This window comes from Schistocerca piceifrons, chromosome 3, assembly GCF_021461385.2.
Source record: "Schistocerca piceifrons isolate TAMUIC-IGC-003096 chromosome 3, iqSchPice1.1, whole genome shotgun sequence".
NCBI classification, from domain to species: Eukaryota; Metazoa; Arthropoda; class Insecta; order Orthoptera; family Acrididae; genus Schistocerca; species Schistocerca piceifrons.
In genome coordinates, this window is record NC_060140.1 from 238,419,574 (window position 1) to 238,439,627 (window position 20,054).

Here is a 20,054-nt window from a genome sequence, read left to right on the forward strand (position 1 = left end):
GTCGAAACAAGGCTCCCGGAGTAGACAACATTCCATTAGAACTACTGACAGCCTTGGGAGAACCAGTCCTGACAAAACTCTACCATCTGGTGAGCAAGATGTATGAGACAGGCGAAATATCCTCAGACTTCAAGAACAATATAATAATTCCAATCCCAAAGATAGCAGGTGTTGACAGATGCTAAAATTACCGAACTATCAGTTAAATAAGTCACAGCTGCAAAATACTAACGCGAATTCTTTACAGACGAATGCAAAAACTGATAGAAGTCGACCTCGGGCAAGGCCAGTTTGGATTCCGTAGAAATGTTGGAACACGTGAGGCAATACTGACCTTACGACTTATCTTAGAAGAAGGTTAAGGAAAGGCAAACCTACGTTTCTAGCATTTGTAGACTTAGAGAAAGCTTTTTGACAATGTTGACTGGAATACTCTCTTTCAAATTCTGAAGGTGGCAGGGGTAAAATACAGGAAGCGAAAGGCTATTTACAATTTGTACAGAAACCAGATGGCAGTTATGAGAGTTGAGGGACATGAAAGCGAAGCAGTGGTTGGGAAGGGAGTGAGACAGTGTTGTAGCCTATCCCCGATGTTATTCAATCTGTATATTGAGCAAGCAATAAAGGAAACAAAAGAAAAGTTCGGAGTAGGTATTAAAATCCATGGAGAAGAAATAAAAACTTTGAGGATCGACGATGACATTGTAATTCTGTCAGAGACACCAAAGGACTAGGAAGAGCAGTTGAACAGAATGGACAGTGTCTTGAAAGGAGGGTATAAGATGAACCTCAACAAAAGCAAAACGAGGATAATGGAATGTAGTCGAATTACGTCGGAAAATGAGACACTTAAAGTAGTAAAGGAGTTTTGCTATTTGGGGAGCAAAATAACTGATGATGGTTGAAGTAGAGAGGATATAAAATGTAGACTGGCTATGGCAAGGAAAGCATTTCTGAAGAAGAAAAATTTGTTAACATCGAGTGCAGATTTAAATGTCAGGAAGTCGTTTCTGAAAGTATTTGTATGGAGTGTAGCCATGTATGGAAGTGAAACGTGGACGATAAATAGTTTAGACAAGAAGAGAATAGAATCTTTCGAAATGTGGTGCTACAGAAGAATGCTGAAGGTTAGAGGGGTAGATCACGCAACTGATGAGGAGGTATTGAATAGAATTGGGGAGAAGAGGAGCTTGTGGCACACCTGGACGAGAAGAAGGGATCGGTTGGTAGGACATGTTCTGAGACATCGAGGGATCACGGGAATTTAGTATTGGAGGGCAGCGTGGAGGGTTAAAATCGTAGAGGGAGGCCAAGAAACGAATACACTAAGCAGATTCAGAAGGATGTAGGCTGCAGTAAGTACTGTGAGATGAAGAAACTTGCACAGGATAGAGTAACATGGAGAGTTGCATCAAACCAGTCTCAAGACTGAAGACCACAACAACAACAACCAGAGGTGCAGACGTTGAAGTGATTTAAATGTTGAAGTGTATTAGCAGCATTGAACGTTCATGTAGGGTTCAAAATTTAATGAGTAGAGCAATGAGTGGTACAACGCACGTTTCATTTACTGTATGTAGTAAAGAGTTACAGTGTTTCGTTATCAGGATAAACATTTATGTACATCTTGTATTAGCTGCTTGCACATATCTTTCGGTGCAACCAAATGCTGTACAATACTACACCATTTTAATAAATAAAACCTTACTGAAAATACTAAAATCAAGATAAGGTGAACATTACTCCACGAGTCTGCTGAATATGGATCCCGCCATTAGTCAGCTGAACGCGATGTTGGTTTCAATATAAGGATATCATGACGGTATATATTGTGTAAGTTCTAAGGCAGTTTCACTCGTACCAGGATTAATGTATGACATTAGATGTAATTAAGTACATTAACAGCAGAAAATCGCATGCCCTTTTACTGATGAGAGAGCAGTAAACCTACATAAGACATCCATTTATGAAAGCCACAGTTTTCTTGCTTCGGAGACCATCCTGTCGGTTAGCAAGTCACAGTAAAACTGGCAGCAGAGTTAGACCCGGCTGGCCGCTCCCCACGCTGCCCACGTGGCTACGATGGAGCCAATGACGGCCAGCGTCTGGTAGCCTGGTGACGTCACTGACGCGGCGCCGGCTCTGGTCAGCGAATAGTTGAGGAAGTCGCCAAATTTGGACACGTCGGTGTACACGCCAGGGTAGCCTGGCAGACCGCAGTAGTAGCCAAAGCTGACTATTCCTGCAAGTGAACCATTACACACGAGTGGCCCACCACTGTCTCCCTGTGGAGAAGAATGAAGTCGTCAGTCAAAACCAAATATGTATAAATTCCATGAAGAAAACTACCGAATCATATTTTACCTCTAATATTGATTATATATATGACTGTGTGACACTAACTAACCTTAAAATCGCACCGTCACATTAACGGCTATAATAATATTTTAGACGATTTTAAATAAAGCAACATCTAAAGTAACTGAGGAAGTTAAAAAAATGGTTCAAATGGCTCTGAGCACTATGGGATTTAACTTCTGAGGTCATTAGTCCCCTAGAACTTAGAACTACTTAAACCTAACTAACCTAAGGACATGACACACATCCATGTCCGAGGCAGGATTCGAACCTGCGACCGTAGCGGTCGCGCGGTTCCAGACCGTAGCGCCTAGAACCGCTCGGCCACTCCGTCCGGCAAGGAAGATAATTTGCGGCCCTACTTTCCTTAGAAAGATATCCCATAGCCACAAATTCACATAACAGCTGAACATACAGTTTCCACTCTTTGTAAACAATGCAGTGCTAACATAGTTTAATCATTTCTCATAAAAGTTTCTTAATTGCGAGTATTACTGTCAGAATAAAGTTACTTATAGTTTAATTGTTATCTTTTCATGAAGTTTAAATGTCACCCTAAGACAGAGAAGAGCGAGACACCACAAAAGAATTGTCCACATAGGACGGAAATAGGTATATGTGATGTACAGACAAACAAATGACCACATTTTCAGAAAAATTGGATGGTTTATTCAAGAGAAAGAGCTTAACAGATGGGTGAGACAGTATGGGAATTACGCAAGCAACTATTTTGCTTCTGTTTAACTGGCGCGTTAGAGCATGAAAATCCCGATATGTATGAAGGCCCCCGCCCATAATGCTCAAAACGTTATCAATTAGGGAGAGATCGGGCATCCTTGCTGGTCAACGCATTGTTTGACAAGCACGAAGAAAAGCAGTGAAAACTCTCGTCGTGTGCAGGCGGGCATTATCTTGGTGAAATGTAGGCCCACGATGGCTTGCTAAGAGGTGCAACAAACCGGAGCGTAGCATATCATCAACGTATCGGTATGCTCTAAGGTTGCCACGCATAGCAACCATAGGATCCTGATATGAAAAGAAATGGCAACTCAGACCCAAACTCCATTTTGTCAGGCCGTATGAAGGGGCAACAGACAACTCTCCAGGCACGTCTTCGACCTGGAATCTCACTGACTAGAGTAGAATTATTTTCAGTGATGAGTCCCGCTTCGAACTGAAATCTGATGACCAGATGACCAGCAAAAACATGTCTGGAGACGCCCCGGACAGCGATGGGATACTAGCCTGACTGTTGTCCACCACACGTCTCATCAGTCATGAGTAATGGTCTGGTGCCATTTCATTTCCTAGCACAACCTCTTTGGTTGTCATCCGCGACACCCTTACAGCACAGCAGAACGTCGGCGATATTCTACGCCCCATCATGTTGCACTTCACGGCAAGCCACCCTGAGCCTACATTTCAGCTAGATAATCCCGGCCCCCTCTCCCCCCGCACATGGTGAAAGTTTCTACTTCTCTTTATGTACGCAAAACCGTACACTGACCAGCGACGTCGCCGGATCTAGCTGCAATTGAGAAAGTTAGCAGCTTTATAGGCAGGGCTTTCCAATCATCTCGGGATTTTGACGATATAATTCGCCAATTGTACAGAATTTGGCATGATATCCCTGAAGAGGACATGCAACAACTCTATCAATCAATGCCAAGCCGAATGACTGCTTGCATTAGGGCCAGAGGTGGACCGACGCTCTATTGAGTTGGTCAATTTGTAAAGCTCTTTCCCTTCAATTAATCATCCAACTTTTTTCTGAAACTGTAGTCATTTGTCTATCTGTACATGTAAAGCACATCTACTGGTTTTCATCCCATTCGGATAATTTCTTCGTGGTACGTCGTCTTTATGGCTTACAGTGTTTACACTGCCGGTAAAAATTAGCACACCTAGAAAAATAATGTCGATTTTGATCAGATGATGGCATATGACACCTGGAGGGTTGTAGATTTATTGATAATGGTATCAACGTCGTCCGCCAACAGGTAGCGCAATGGCAGTTCTACCAGAGCGCTATCTGTGTCTGTCCTTTAATAAGGAATGCTCATAAGCAGAAGACTCAGTGTGGTGCAAATGAGTGAAGCAAGCAGCCGATCATGCCATGGAGTCGTACTCGTGCTTCCTACAGGCAACTGAACGAGCTTGAAAAGGGTGAAAATGTTGTATTTCAAGTACCTGGATGGTCCTTTCGCAGAATCGCCACACAAGTTGGACGTGTTGTGTCAGTTATGTAGAGATGCCGGTGGACACTTGCACATCCTCACAACTGCAGACAGGGTTCTGGACTTCCACGCAGCACAGACGCTCTAATGGCACCAGTGGTAGATCTTACAGCTACCAAAGCACAGTTAAGAGGGTTTGTGCGCCCAGACGCGTCAACACGAATCGGCTATTAGCAGTGGGACTATGGGCATGCACACCTATAGACCATCTTCCGCTCAACTTTCGTTTGTGTGACACAACTCCTTGTTGTTGTTGTTGTTGTTGTAGTCTTCAGTCCTGAGACTGGTTTGATGCAGCTCTCCATGCTACTCTATCCTGTGCAAGCTACTTCATCTCCCAGTACCAACTGCAACCTACATCCTTCTGAATCTGTTTAGTGTATTCATCTCTAGGTCTCCCTCTACGATTTTTACCCTCCACGCTGCCCTCCAATATTAAATTGGTGATCCCTTGATGCCTCAGAATATGCCCCACAAACCGATCCCTTCTTCTAGTCAAGTTGTGCCAAAAATTTCTCTTCTCCCCAGTTTTATTCAATACCTCCTCATTAGTTATGTGATCTACCCATATAATCTTCAGCATTCTTCTGTAGCACCACATTTCGAAAGCTTCTATTCTCTTCTTGTCTAAACTATTTATCGTCCACGTTTCACTTCCATACATGATTACACTCCATACAAATACTCTCAGAAACGACTTCTTGACACTTCAATCAATACTCTATGTTAACAAATTTCTCTTCTTCAGAAACGCTTTCCTTGCCATTGCCAGTCTACATTTTATATCCTCTACTTCGACCATCATCAGTTATTTTGCTCCACAAATAGCAAAACTCCTTTACTACTTTAATTGTCTCATTTCCTAATCTAATTCCCTCAGCATCACCCGAGTTAACTCGACTACATTCCATTATCCTCGTTTTGCTTTTGTTGATTTTCATCTTATATCCTCCTTTCAAGACACTGTCCATTCCGTTCAGCTGCTCTTCCAATTCCTTTGCTGTCTCTGACAGAATTACAATGTCATCGGCGAACCTCAAAGTTTTCATTTCTTCTCCATGGATTTTAATACCTACTCCGAATTTTTCTTTTGTTTCCTTCACTGCCTGCTCAATATACAGATTGAATAACATAGGGGAGAGGCTACAACCCTGTCTCACTCCCTTCTTGTTATTGCGATTTTTTTCCACCAGCGTAGTATTTTCACAGATCTCAGTACATACGAGTGTTGGAACTTAAATAGTGGCAACTATTTATTCACAGCCGATACAAAAGAGTTACATGTTTGCAACCGTTACTGTCCTTCACAAGAAGTCACCAGCGTTGTGTAGAAGCCGTTGCTAGCGATGTGGAAGGCGTAGTATACCGTTAGCATAGCCTGTTCTGTTGATGGTGAGAATGGAGCGGTCTACTGCCTGTCGAAACTCCGGGACAGTTCTGAAGCGAATTCATTCCTTCATCTTCGGAATCAAATCAAAGTCATAAGGACTTAAGTCCGGGGAGTGTGGTGGACGGAACGGTACTTCCCAGTCGCATCGACCGAACAAAGCAGCCACAGCTTGCGCTGTATGCGCCCGCGCATTGTCGTGCAAAATGATCTGTGGGTTGCACAGAAAGCATCGCCGCTTCTTTCTGGTCGCAGGTGATACTCCAAAAACGAACAGTAATACTGTGCATTGACGGTGTAACGTGGACGAACGTAATGCTTTAGAATAACGCCATGACAGTCGTGCACGAGGATCACCATAACTTTCACCATACTGGGGCTCTGACGCACTTTCGACTTTCGCGGCTACCCATTAATGACGGCATTCGTTGGATTGGCGTTTCAGTTTTGGCTCGTACGATGTGGCCCATGTGTCATCCAGTGTTACGATACGGCGTAAGAAAGCCTCTCCTTCGCGCTTATAGAGCTCCAAGTGCGTCTGAGTAGCGTCGTAATGCATCCATTTCTTCATTTCCGTCAAGTCATGCGGAACCCATAGTGATGCAATTTTTCGAATGCCCAGCTGTTCCTTCAGGATGAGAAGCACAGTCGTATGCTCTAATCCGGTTTCGTGGGCGAGCTCACGAATCGTATGCCGTCGATCACTGTCCACTAGCGTGGCAACAGCATGCACTTCTTCTTCAGAGACGCTAGGACGACCTGCCCGATGCATTTCTGCCACAGTTTGCTGACCTTCGTTGAGGGCTTTTATCCAACCACTGTTTTGTACTGCAATGCCGATTCCCCGCACGCCTCTTGAAGACCTTGATAACACTGTTGTGCTGTACGACCTCTGACACATTCAATCTTGATCCAACTCCTTTGTTTCTGTTTCGAAAACATAGTGACACCGTTACGTTAGACCGCTCGCTCACAAGTGACTGTGTTTCCTTCGATTGAGCACACGCCGGCGACGTGGGACGGGCGAGTCCATTTGCTCGGAGGTAAGTTAGGTATGTCAACAACGTGTGCTATCAGCGACGATAGTAGTTTCCATTACATAGTGTCTCCACAGCAGTGTTGCCACTGTTTAAGTTCCAACCTACGTAAATAGAAATAGCTCATAAATAGTCGCTAAATATACACGAAATATAGGAAAAACATTATCTACGAACGTCTGAAAATTGTGAATCACTGCATAGACCATCACGGCGCAACTGGTGCCGTCAGAGCATGCACAATGTTGGTAGACCCGTTCTTTTGCCGTTCTCGTAAAAGAAAGGTGATGTGTTGTTCCTACAAGATAATGCTCGCCCACACATTGCCCATGATCTCAACGTGCTCTGCAAGATGTGCAGCACCATCTCTGGACTTGTCTCCAATCAATGTGTGGGATATGATTTGGTGAGAAGTGACTCGTGCGACTCCTCAACCAACAACTCTTATAGAGCTGCGCAAACAGATCGAACAGGAGCGCGTATCGTATCCTAGGACAGCATTCACCATATGAACGATCGACTGGACGCCAGAGTCAGCACCTGGATTGCCGCTTGTGGCGGCCAGAACACGTACTAATATAAGTGTTTCAGCATCGATCGATACGTGCACCTCAGAACCGCTTTTGCTATTCATCTGTAGACGTAAACATTTCATGTACTCCATATACATAGTTGCAACAATAAATTTTAAATGAATTGGAAACCGCTAAAAGGGTGTAACATTTTTTTTCCAGTGTATTACCTCCGCAACTTAACTAGACTCTGTTGTGTTGGCAGAAGAACCAACACCGTGTTACAACTGGAGGCCGAAATGCACGCGTTTTAGCTCACGCAGGCTAGCGTGAGGAGAGAAGAACTATACTGGCACAAACGGCTCTGAGCACTATGGGACTTAACTTCTAAGGTCATCAGTCCCCTAGAACTTAGAACTACTTAAATCTGACTAACCTAAGGACATCACACACATCCATGCCCGAGGCAGGATTCGAACCTGCGACCGTAGCGGCCACGCGGTTCCAGACTGCAGCGCCTAGAACCGCACGGCCACCCGGCCGGCAAGGACTATACTGACGCGAGGTCTGGAACATGACAAGGAATGAGAATTCAGAAAGCGGGCGCAGTTAGTTTGATACTTAACTTTAATCCATTAATGATGAACGTCGCTCTTGACGGTACATGATTCGCAATATTACCTGTTCAGGATACATAGTAACTGAATATGGCGCCTTTCTAGGTCGTAGCAAATGGCGTAGCTGAAGGCTATGTTAAACTGTCGTCTCTGCAAATGAGAGCGTATGCAGGCAGTGAACCATCGCTAGCAAAGTCGACTGTACAACTGGGGCGAGTGCTAGGAAGTCTCTCTAGACCTGCCGTGTGGCGGCGCTCGGTCTGCAATCACTGATAGTGGCGACACGCGGGTCCGACGTATACTAACGGACTGCGGCCGATTTAAAGGCTACCACCTAGCAAGTGTGGTGTCTGGCGGTGACACCACAGACTCAATCCGTAAACTGCTTTCCAGATAATGTAATGATTGTCTTTGTTGACATAGTTATGAAGTTTTTAATAGTGACACTCAAACAAATTTCAGGAATCTGGTCAGAAATATGTTACAAGTAGAATGATTTGGATCAATGATAATCTGTATGCATCCGTAAATGAAACTATATTGGTGAATCACCACGCAAAAAAAATTGTGGCCGACGTCACTTACAATACTAAAGGAAAAAATAAATTACTTTGAGAAGATGTTCGAAACGCTGCATCGGCATCGGTAAGTATTAGATGCTTTTATCCTCAGCGTTTAATGCTTCACACATGGCTCTTCTCGTAATAAACTAAAATCACGCAGCACTGTCTCGGCATTCCAGTTCTTCACCAGCGGTGGCAACGGTCATTCGAGACAACAGAAGGTTTCAGCCTTGAATTCAAACCGACATGCATTCACTACAATGGCTGACTGCACATCGCCGTCCGTTGGCACGCTCTCAACGCCACTCCGCCTTCTCCATTGGCGTGCTTTAGCCTCCTTAACACAGAGAGGCTTTCCTCCAGTTTTTCAAAAAATGGTTCAAATGACTCTGAGCACTATGGGACTTAACATCTGAGGTCATCAGTCCCCTAGAACTTAAAACTACTTAAACCTAACTAACCTAAGGGCATCACACACATCCATTCCCAAGGCAGGATTCGAAACTGCGACCGTAGTGGTGGCGCGGTTTCAGACTAAAGCGCCTAGAACCGCTCGTCCACACCGGCCGGCTAAAGTTTTTCTTATTATATAGTTACAATTATATCGATGCTATACACGGATCAGTAACAATATACATTGGCGGAAAAAACAACGCAACATCAAGAAATAATTAATGCAGCGTAATGATCTTTCAGGAATACATTTGTCTAGGTAACATATTCAAATGATTGACGTTGCGAGATCAAAAGTTAATGCAAATTTGAAATGCTGGTACGTTAATAATCAGTGTAATCGACAGAATGTTGAATGCAAGCACGCAAAGGTGCATGCATTGTGTTTTACAGGTGCCGGATGTCAGTTTGTGGGATGGAATGCCATGCCCGTTGGCACTTGGTTGGTCAATGCAGGGACGCTTAGTGCTGGTTCTGGATGATGTATGATGCTGAAGTTTTCATCTGATGAAATCCCTTATGTGCTCGATTAGATCTGGTAACTGAGCAGGCCAAGGCAACATATCGACACTCTGAAGAGCGTATTGGGTTCCAACAGCGGTATGTGGGCGTACGTTATCCTGTTGGAAAACACCCCCTGGAATGCCGTTCATGAATGGCAGCACAACGTGTTTGGATCATCAAATTGACGTACAGAGTTGCAGTTTTAGTGGATGCTATCGTAATTAACAGCAGTAATCACTGTGGTATGGTAAACAGTAACATATTAACTGTAGTAGTACATGTAATTTCATTAGATGCCGATGCACAGAAAACAATACTAACTTTAGACAGTAGTGATGTGAAAGAGAGAGCTTAAATTGTACGTAACGGGTAAGAACTGAAGAAATAAATTATTAAATAATAAATAATCTATGGGTATTTCTGTGAGAAGTGTGCTTAAGATGAAATACATTGCGTCATCATCTACTCGAAGAAATCTATGTCGTGATTACTACGAGAACTTAACACGTGTGAAGGGACTATTCTCTATATAAGGACAGTAGACTCACCTGGCAGGAGTCTTGGTTGCTCACTCCTCCAGCACACAGCATTCCTTCCAGTACGAGTAGCCTCGTGCGGCAAATCGCTGTGTCCGTCACATTCACCGTCACGTACTTCAGCTCATTTGAAGTTCGCCCATTCTGCAGAAATAAGACATCAAGCTTATAGCTGCACACTATGGCACACCGCAGAGGCATAATTCATCGGCCTTTTCCAAGCGTAAGTCGTGCAAGAAGCGATCCACAGACCAATATGATGTTTGAAGCTTACTGGAAGATTAAAACAGTGTTCCGGACCGGGACACGAACCCGAAACTTTTGAATTTTTTGCGAAAATCCTGTACCAGCAGAGCTAAACTACTGGCCATTCAAAATTGCTACACCATGAAGATGACGTGCTACACACGCGAAATTTAACCGACAGGAAGAAGATGCTGTCATAAGCAAATGATTAGCTTTTCAGAGCATTCACACAAGGTTGGCGGTGATGGCGACACCTACAACGTGCTGACATGAGGAATGTTTCCAACCGATTTCTCATCCACAAACAGCAGTTGACCGGCGTTGCCTGGTGAAACGTTGTTGTGATGCCTCGTTTAAGGAGGAGAAATGCGTTTCCGACTTTGATAAAGGTCGGATTGTAGCCCATCGCGATCGCGGTTTACCGTATCGCGACATTGCTGCTCGCGTTGGTCGAGATCCAATGACTGTTAGCAGAATATGGAATCGGTGCGTTCAGGATTGTAATACGGAACGCCCTGCTGGATCCCAACGGCCTCGTATCACTAGCAGTCGAGACGACAGGCATCTTATCCGCATGGCTGTAACGGATCGTGCAGCCACGTCTCGATCCCTGAGTCAACAGATGGGGACGTTTGCGAGACAGCAACCATCTGCACGAACAGTTCGACGACGTTTGGAGCAGCATGGACTGTCAGCTCGGAGACCATGGCTGCGGTTACCCTTGACGCTGCATCACAGACAGGAGCACCTGCGATGGTGTACTCAACGACGAACCTGGGTGCACGAATGGCAAAACGTCATTTTTTCGGATGAATCCAGGTTCTGTTTACAGTATCATGATGGTCGCACCCGTGTTTCGCGACATCGCGGTGAACGCACATTGGAAGCGTGTATTCGTCATCGCCATACTGGCGCAGGATCGAATCCTGCCTCGGGCATGGATGTGTGTGATGTTCTTAGGTTAGTTAGGTTTAATTAGTTCTAAGTTCTAGGCGACTGATGACCTCAGAAGTTAAGTCGCATAGTGCTCAGAGCCATTGGCACCAGTTGAAGCGCCTAGAACCACTCGGTCACAAAAGCTGGCCAGGGTGTTAGCTCTTGGAGGAAGGGCACACGGTTTCTGCACCGTCGAACAGTGCCGCGTTTTCTGCACTGCGGTAAACGGACTCGTGGTTAATATTTGCTGGCGTTACACTAATGTTCGAGTCCTTTCTAGAAGGAAACAAATTTTTCCAGATACATATTAAGACGTACGACTGAGCCTAACTGCACATGTGTGTTCACAAGTAACTAACAGTCACATTCAACAAGCAGTGCTGCGCTGCGAGCACTCTCATGTGATACTTGTCGGGTCATTTTGAATTGGATGATGTTACGGTGCTGGGACCTTTGTTCAGAGGGTGTTTTACGATACATTGCTGTTAAACATCACCGACTTCTGTCTGTATACGGTCTTGCTTGTCCGTCTTAGTCTAAAGATTAATACCACCAAAATACTTAATCTGAACAGTAATTATTTCTATTTCCTTAGAGATAGACAAGGATTACAACAGTTCATCCGAGATGATGTTCCGTATATTGCGGTGCCTGTCTGGTTCAATATTATTGAACTTCTTGTTTCTTATTCGTGGCACAAAGTAAAATTGTGGTTTACGATTTTTACTGTCGTGGCTAACATACAGCTTACCAAGCTTGCTTTAAGTCTGAGATTCCACTCTAGATATTTTTGAGGGGAGATTAGAAGGGTTGAATGTCTCGCTGGACTTTACTATGATTTGTTTGAAATATTGCGCCTCACCTTAAAACATTTTGTTCTTCTGTCTGGATGTCATTGAAAAGTTACTGTCACGCAGTAAGCGCTACTGTTAGTTCTGGCATGTGTATGACTTAAAGCCGTTAGCCTGTGTAAAATATGCGTGTTTCAGGAAACATAATTCATTTTGTTCAAAGGTATCTTGTGGTTCAAAATGGTTCAAATGGCTCTGAGCACTATGGGACTTAACTTCTGAGGTCATCAGGCCCCTAGAACTTAGAACTACTTAAACCTAACTAACCTAAAGATATCGCAAACATCCACGCCCGAGGCAGGATTCGAACCTGCGACCGTAGCGGTCGTGCGGTTCCAGACTGTAGGGCCTAGAACCGCTCAGCCACCCCGGCCGGCGGTATATTGTGAGCCTGGGTTATATTGTAATGAAAGAGGACGTCAGTAGCTCCACTGATCGTTAATAAATGTTTAGCATATGAGAAATGTATGACGTAAAGGGTGCTGGGCCTTTGACAGATCAAATTCTCTTCCATCCAGCCTGTCATTTTCGGTAACCTTGTTATTGTTTTACAGAAAGGTTCTGCATTTTTATTAACAAATTTAAACAGTCTTAACCTAATATTTTTGCTTTTTTCCGTAATATTTTTGCACCGAGGAGATAAAAGTCTTGTGATAGTGATGTCAACGTATGTTACGACACTGAAGCCGGAATGGTAGTTGTAGCTAGACGCATGAGACATTCCATTCGGAAATCGTTAGGGAATTCAATATTCCGAAATTCACAGTTCCAAGAGTGTGCCAAGAATACCACATTTCAGGCTTTACCTCTCATCAAGGACAACGGAGTGGCCGACGACCTTCACTTGTCGATCGAGAGAATCGGCGTTTGCGTAGGGTTGTCAGTGCTAACAGACAAGCAGCACTGCGTGAATAACCGTAGAAATCAATGTGGGACGTGCGATGAACGTATCCCTTCGGACAGTACGACGAACATGAGTCCCTTTGCTGACAGGACAACAGCTGCAGCGCCTCTCCAACGTTAGTGACCATTTCGGTTTGAGTCTACACGACTGGAAAACTGTCACCTGGTCAGATGAGTCCCGATTTCAGTTGGTAAGAGCTGATGGTAGGGTTCGTGTGTGGTGCAGACCCAACGATGCTACAGACCCAAGTTGTCAGCAAGGTACTGTGCAAGCTGGTGGTGGCTCCATAATAACGTGGACTGTGTTTACATGGGATGGACTGCGTCTTCTGTCCTAAGTGGACCAGTCATTGACTTGAAATGGATATGTTCGGCTACTTGGAGAACATTTGTAGCCATTCGTGGAGCTCATGATGCCAAACAACACTGGAATTTTTATGGGTAACAATGCGCCATGTCGCCAGGCCACATCTGTTCGCGATTGGTTTGAAAAACATTTTGGATAAATCGAGCTTATGATTTGGCCGACCACATCACCCGACGTGAACCCCATCGAACGTTTATGGGACACAGTTGAGAGGTCAGTTAGTGCATAAAATCCTGTACTGGCAACACTGTCGCAATTATGGACGGCTTTAGAGGCAACAGGGCTCAATGTGTCTGCAGGGAACTTCCAGCGACTTGTTGAGTCCATGCCACATGAAATTGCTGCACGATGCCGGGCAAAAGGAGGTCTGACACGAGATATCCCATGACGTTTGCTACCTCAGTGTATGCTTCTTGTTGTAGAACTTGCGTCTACTGTACTTATTCCAGGGGAAACTGTTTTAAGGTTGTTGAGACGTTGTGGAAATTTTTCTGAAATTTTGCAAGCTATACATTGTTAAAGATATTGGCCAATATCTGTGAACTGAAGTGGTACATTGATGTTAAAAACTTCTTGAAGTGATATTTTGTGTGTAACGATTTTCTATTCTGTAGAACAGATAAACGTTTGTTAATTTGGAGGGTTATTTGTTCATGTAATGAATAAACTATTTTATATATATGTTGAATAAAATTGATGATGTAAAGGAGCCTCTGATTGTACTTATACTCCTATCTACCAGCTCAGTAAGACACAGTGATTTGAATAGGGTGCTTAGACTAATTAAGGGCACCGTATACAGGAGAACTTCGGTGAAGTTTGGAAGGTAGGAGATGGTAATGGTGGAAGTAAAGCTGTGAGTGCGTGAACCATGCGTGGATAGCTCATGCAGATGTTCCAGATTCAAGACCTGGTCAGGCATACAATTTTTATCGCCTCTCAAATGAGCGCACACTCCGCTGCAGGCTGAAAATTTATTCTGGAAGATGACACTTGACTTACGTCATTGCCCAACTTAAACCCAATGTTGAATTTGATTGATATTACCACCACCTCTGTGTCAGACCGAGAACTTTCCAATTTCCTTTGTTTCACATATATAACATGATAACTGAGCTTTCAAAGTCATGTAGGTGAAGTTGCGTAACAATAAGAAAATATCTGAAATAATTATGTAGAAAAAACTGCATATATGTACTATTCATCCTCTTCAGTGATATACTGTCGTATGTTAGGCATGGTTAATAACTCTGTTTGCGTGCACAGCATGTTAATGACTGACCTGCCTCCTTTTTAGTTGCTATAAGCGATGGTTTAATACCTGTACGTTGCAGTCTGTTAGGCAAACATCAAAATCTAGTTGCAGTTAAAGCACCATCGCAAGTCAGATCAGCTTAAAGTTGCATAGAGTGCAGACAAGGGAACACGTATTTGATCTTCACTCCTGGAACCACAGGATGACTAAGTTAGTGATATGCAAATGATTGCAATCGGGCTCGGCCATACATTAGGGCTTCACCTATAGAACCTAAGAAGACAACCGATCAGTCCTCTCACATAAACCCGGTTCCGATGTAGGTAAGACGCAGCAGAGCTTGCCTCGTAGCGCATAAAGGTAGTGACTATTCAATTGTCACAGAGCTTACAATCCAGGCACATACCACAACTTCAGCTTCGCCACCTGAAGACGACGGCTCGGACGGGGACACTAGGCTGTTCGAATCACAGGCAGCAATGGAACATTAGACCATGGCTCACCGAACGTGTTAATGACACCAGTCACTTGCAAAAAAAAATATCGTGTATGAAAATGTGATAGTCACCTCAGCTAGGTACCGAAATGAAACCAATTGCTGAAATTTCTGACTTTACGTTGGCATTCTTCTCAGCCAAAAAATTTGTAAATGACGGTTTCATATTGTTTCGAGACAAACTGTTGTCTGCTCGTACCAGGAAACTTTTTAACGGCTGCTGTCGTTTTTAATGGAATGAATGCTGCATCACTAGGTTTTGTTATTCTTTCTCTGGGAGAGTGATGGGTGATGTCGACATCATGAGGTTACGTCGTGTGATACGAAGAGGACAACCAACTATTTCTCAACTTACAAGCTCGGATGTATTTGTATAACATATCTGATGATATTTTATCCATTGACATACACTGAGAAACCCCTTACGGATCATCCAAACAATTTTGTAATAGCGGGTAGGGCTGTAAGGGGACAACATCAACTGCCTTAAAAGTAATTTCAGAATTACCTCAAGGAAATATTATAAGGCATTTAACATATCACATATGCTGCCGAGCTATTCAGCCGCCTAATGTTATTGGAATCACTGAGTTGTGCACTGAGATGACAAGAGTCATCGGACAGCGATTTACTGATGGCGGTAGTATGGAGCACACGAAGTATAAAAGGTCAATGCGTTGGCGGAACTGTCATTTCATTTCAGATGATTCATGTGAAAGGATTTCCGACTTGATTATGGCCGCGCGACGAGAATTAACAGATTTTGAACGCGGAATGTTATTTGGAGCTAGACGCGTGGGACATTCCATTTCAGAAACCGCTAGGGAATTCGACATTCCGAGATCAACAGTGTCAAGAGTGCGTCGAGAATACCACATTACCTCTCACCACGGACAAGCGGTGGTCGACAGCCAACACTTAACGACCGAGGGCAGTGGCGTTTGAGTAGCGTTGTCAGTGCTAACAAACAAGCAACACTATGTTAAATAACCTCAGAAATCAATGTGGGACGTTTGACTACTGTATCCGTTAGCACAGAGCGGCGAAATTTGGCTTTAATGGGCTATGACAGCAGAATACAGACGCGAGTGGCTCTCTCTGAGCACTATGGGACTTAACATCTATGGTCATCAGTCCCCTAGAACTTAGAACTACTTAAACCTAACTAACCTAAGGACAGCACACAACACCCAGCCATCACGAGGCAGAGAAAATCCCTGACCCCGCCGGGAATCGAACCCGGGAACCCGGGCGTGGGAAGCGAGAACGCTACCGCACGACCACGAGATGCGGGCGACGCGAGTGCGATTGCGAACATCACGACATCTCCTGCAGCTCCTTTCCTTGGGCTTGTGAACATGTCGATTGGATCCTCGACGACTGGAAAACTGTGGCTTGGTCAAATGAGTCCCGATACCAGTTGGTAAGACTAGATGGTAATGTTCTAGTACGGCGCTGACCCAACGAAGCCGTGGACCCAAGTTTTCAACAAGACACTATGCAAGCTGGTGGTTGGCTTTGTAATGGGGTGGGCTGTGTTTACATGGAATTGACTGGGTCCTATGGCGCAACTGAACCAATCATGAACTGAAAACAGTTATGTTCGGCTTTTTGGAGACCTTCTGCAGCCCTTCGAGGACTTCATTTTTTCAAACAACGATGGCGTTTTATAGATAACAATGTGCCGTGTCATCGGGCCAAAATAGTTCGCAATTGGTTTGTTGAATATTCTGAACCATTCGGGGGAATGATTTGGCCACCCATCGAACATTTATGGGACACGATCGGGATGTCAGTTCGTGCACAAAATCCTGCACCGGCAACAGCTTCGCACGGATGGCTATGGAGAGAGCATGGCTCAATATTTGTGGTGGGGGGCTTCTAAGGACTTGTTGAGTCCATGACACATCGATTTGCTGCACTGCGCTGGGCAAAAGCAGGTCCGACACGGTGTTAGGAAGTATCGAATGACTTTTGTCACCTCCTTGTATGATTCAGCTCCGCTGAGGGGCCGAGGAGAGGCTGGGCCAGCTTCAGTAACTACACGGCTGCCGGCGAGCAAACTACCAGTGACAGACAATCGGTCTTTTGTTGACAAATATGGAAGGAGTGATGTGACCGTTGGCTTGAATAATAGCACGTGGAGGAAAGTCAGCACTTCCCTAAAGAAGGCAGCTGTCTTAATATAGTAATCTGGAACTATTGAGAAATTCGTTAAAATTAAAACAATAATTCACAATTTCGACGTGCAACAAAATCAATCACATCTGAGTAATCACGATACAGTGTTTCATGTATTATGTATCACAATAATTTCTGACGTTATATCGTAGCAGTAAATGAATACTCTTATAAAAACGTTGTAAATTAATAACAGTTGAATGATTTATTTTATATGGACGTAAAAAATATAAATTAATAGCGGTGGACACTAACTATAATCACTAAAAGCCACACCTCTGTTTGTATTTTATTTATTGAACTATCACTCGTCTTATATCTTTCTAATTGTGTAAATGTGCACAGATCATCATAGTCTCGACACTTACACGGAACGTGACATCCCTTATTCATTTCTCGTGATAATTGAGCATCATATGTGTAACTAATTATGTGACGGTTAGTTTATATAATGAAATACTAAACTGGGCTATATAAAAAAGACTCTTATTACCTGAAAGTAGCTATTTAAATGTAACTTTTCGTCCTACCATCCAACAGAACACATAAAGACGCTTCTGCTGAACAGGCTACCTTTAATTTTTTGTCATATTTTAACAACAATTTCTTAAGACGTTATGATCCGGCTGCATACCCGAGAAGAATATTATCAATTATTACGCCGGGAAAGCCTTCGTAGCCAATTTCTTCGTCATTTATTATAGACACATGTGCGCAAATTTCATGTTTTATTGTATTGTGCATAAACTGCTTCACTCAAGACAATCTGCATAAACTGCTTGACTTAGGACAATGCGTATAGTCTGAAGGGGGGACCAGAAGAGGAATTTTCGTTTGACTAATATGTTGCAATTTTAACTACAATAAATTATAATAGTCACCTGTTTTCTATATTTTGACACATATTTTGTAATTGTAACTAGTATGCATTTTAAATGGTGGCCATAAAAAGGCTATATTGAATAGGCTACCTTTATTTTTACCGTGTTTTAATAATTTCTTCATCATTTATTGAAGGTGCATGTGGACAAATTTCCTGTTTTATTAAATTCTGCATAAAATTCTGCATAAAATTCTGCACAAACTGTTAGACTTAGGAGAATGTGTATGGTCTGAAGGAGGGCTGTAATAGAATTACCTTTTGTTGGACGTATTATAACTGTAACATGTCTGTATTATAAATGCTGGCCCATTTTCTATATTTTGTGAGTGTTGTTAATTCTGACAGGGAAACTGAAGGCTTATAAGTGCAAGAACAGAAAGAAAGCCGATAGTCTGCATGCCGACTTGCTGCGCTGTCCAGTGCAGCTATATGTGCTTACTGGTGCGCATAGAGAACGGTGCTTAGCCTGATAGTCAAGGTGCAGAAGTGCCATTATGGATAGAACATCACGTGAACTCCATTGGTTCTGTACTCTTTCCAACACGGTTTTACAGAAATAACTCAAAAAAAAAAAGATTTTTTGTTAATATAGCTTTCTATGTCAACTTCATGGTGAAGTGTCCATCATCACGCTAACAGTCATACTTAATGTGATATTCTCATTTAAGTAAGACGCGGCGCGAAATTCGAGAAAGTTTGCAATAAAATATAAGGGCCGCTATGATTTTGCGTTTGGTGAATATTACATCATATGTTACTGGTAAGGAAATTTCACTAAGTCTGCAATCTCGAGAAAATAGTATTTATGTAGCGTGTTCACTCAGAAGCGCACGCACACGAGAATGAAATATTCATAACATACCTCAGATCTTCTAAATCGTTCGAGATATCGAAACGAGAATTTGGTAAATAATAGCACACAATGAGGGGAGTATTTTTCCATATGCCTAACATAAGGAACTTTCTTATCTACGTCGATATAATCGAAGCTACAGTTTTTATTTAATTTTCTTTTTCAATCCAGTTCTGCAATTTTTTTAAAAAAATTCCTTGACTGCTACTGAAAAGAGAGTTTTCTAGTATGAAAATAAACGTGAAATTTCTTATCTTACGTTTCAGCAAGCTGACAAATGAGGTTTTCCTCTGGACGCTTATTGCTTTTATAATGAGACATTGTTTCCTGTAACAGTAGCTATTGCAAGGCGAGTTTGTGCAGTTCATACTGTTTTGGCAGAATAGCAGAATTAAGCCTGTCAACAAGAGAAATGTAGCTGTTCCTTATAACCGATGACGCCTCTTCAAATGAGAAATGTTTAACGGCTCACATAAAAATAAATTGCGAATTCTAGGAGGAATCCTGTAACCCACCATATTTTTAATAATGAACGCCTAGAATGGAAAACAACCGTATTTTTAATGGTGAACGACTGGAATGGAAACTTACCAAAGGATTTTCTCACTGTTTTTCATCTAAAAAATATGACAATAATTCGCAGCAAATAGTGTACAATATTTCTGTTCCAATCCACATTCAGTGTGAAGTGGTGAACTTCCACAACACAATTACCTTTCAATGTGTTAAAGATAGATTATATATATTTACAATCTATTTTAACCTTAATGAGTAGTATTAAGCGTTTTTTCAAGCGGTTCATAAAGTAATACAGTGCATCTTTAATAATGAACTCCTGTAACTTAAAACGTAGCCGAATGATTTTCTTTCTACGCCTCA

General features: G+C 43.0%; 1 protein-coding gene across 1 annotated transcript in view; it reads right to left on the reverse strand.

Annotated features, from left to right (window-relative positions):
• Positions 1-2,039: 2,039 nt before the first annotated feature.
• LOC124788543 (trypsin alpha-like) overlaps positions 2,040-20,054 on the reverse strand; it is a 75,106-nt gene continuing 57,091 nt past the window's right edge. The window contains exons 4-5 of the mRNA XM_047255813.1: positions 10,217-10,348; positions 2,040-2,285 (exon numbers count right to left, since the gene is read on the reverse strand). Coding sequence (XP_047111769.1) covers positions 2,040-2,285; positions 10,217-10,348 — 378 coding nt within the window. The remainder of the gene's footprint in view (positions 2,286-10,216; positions 10,349-20,054) is intronic.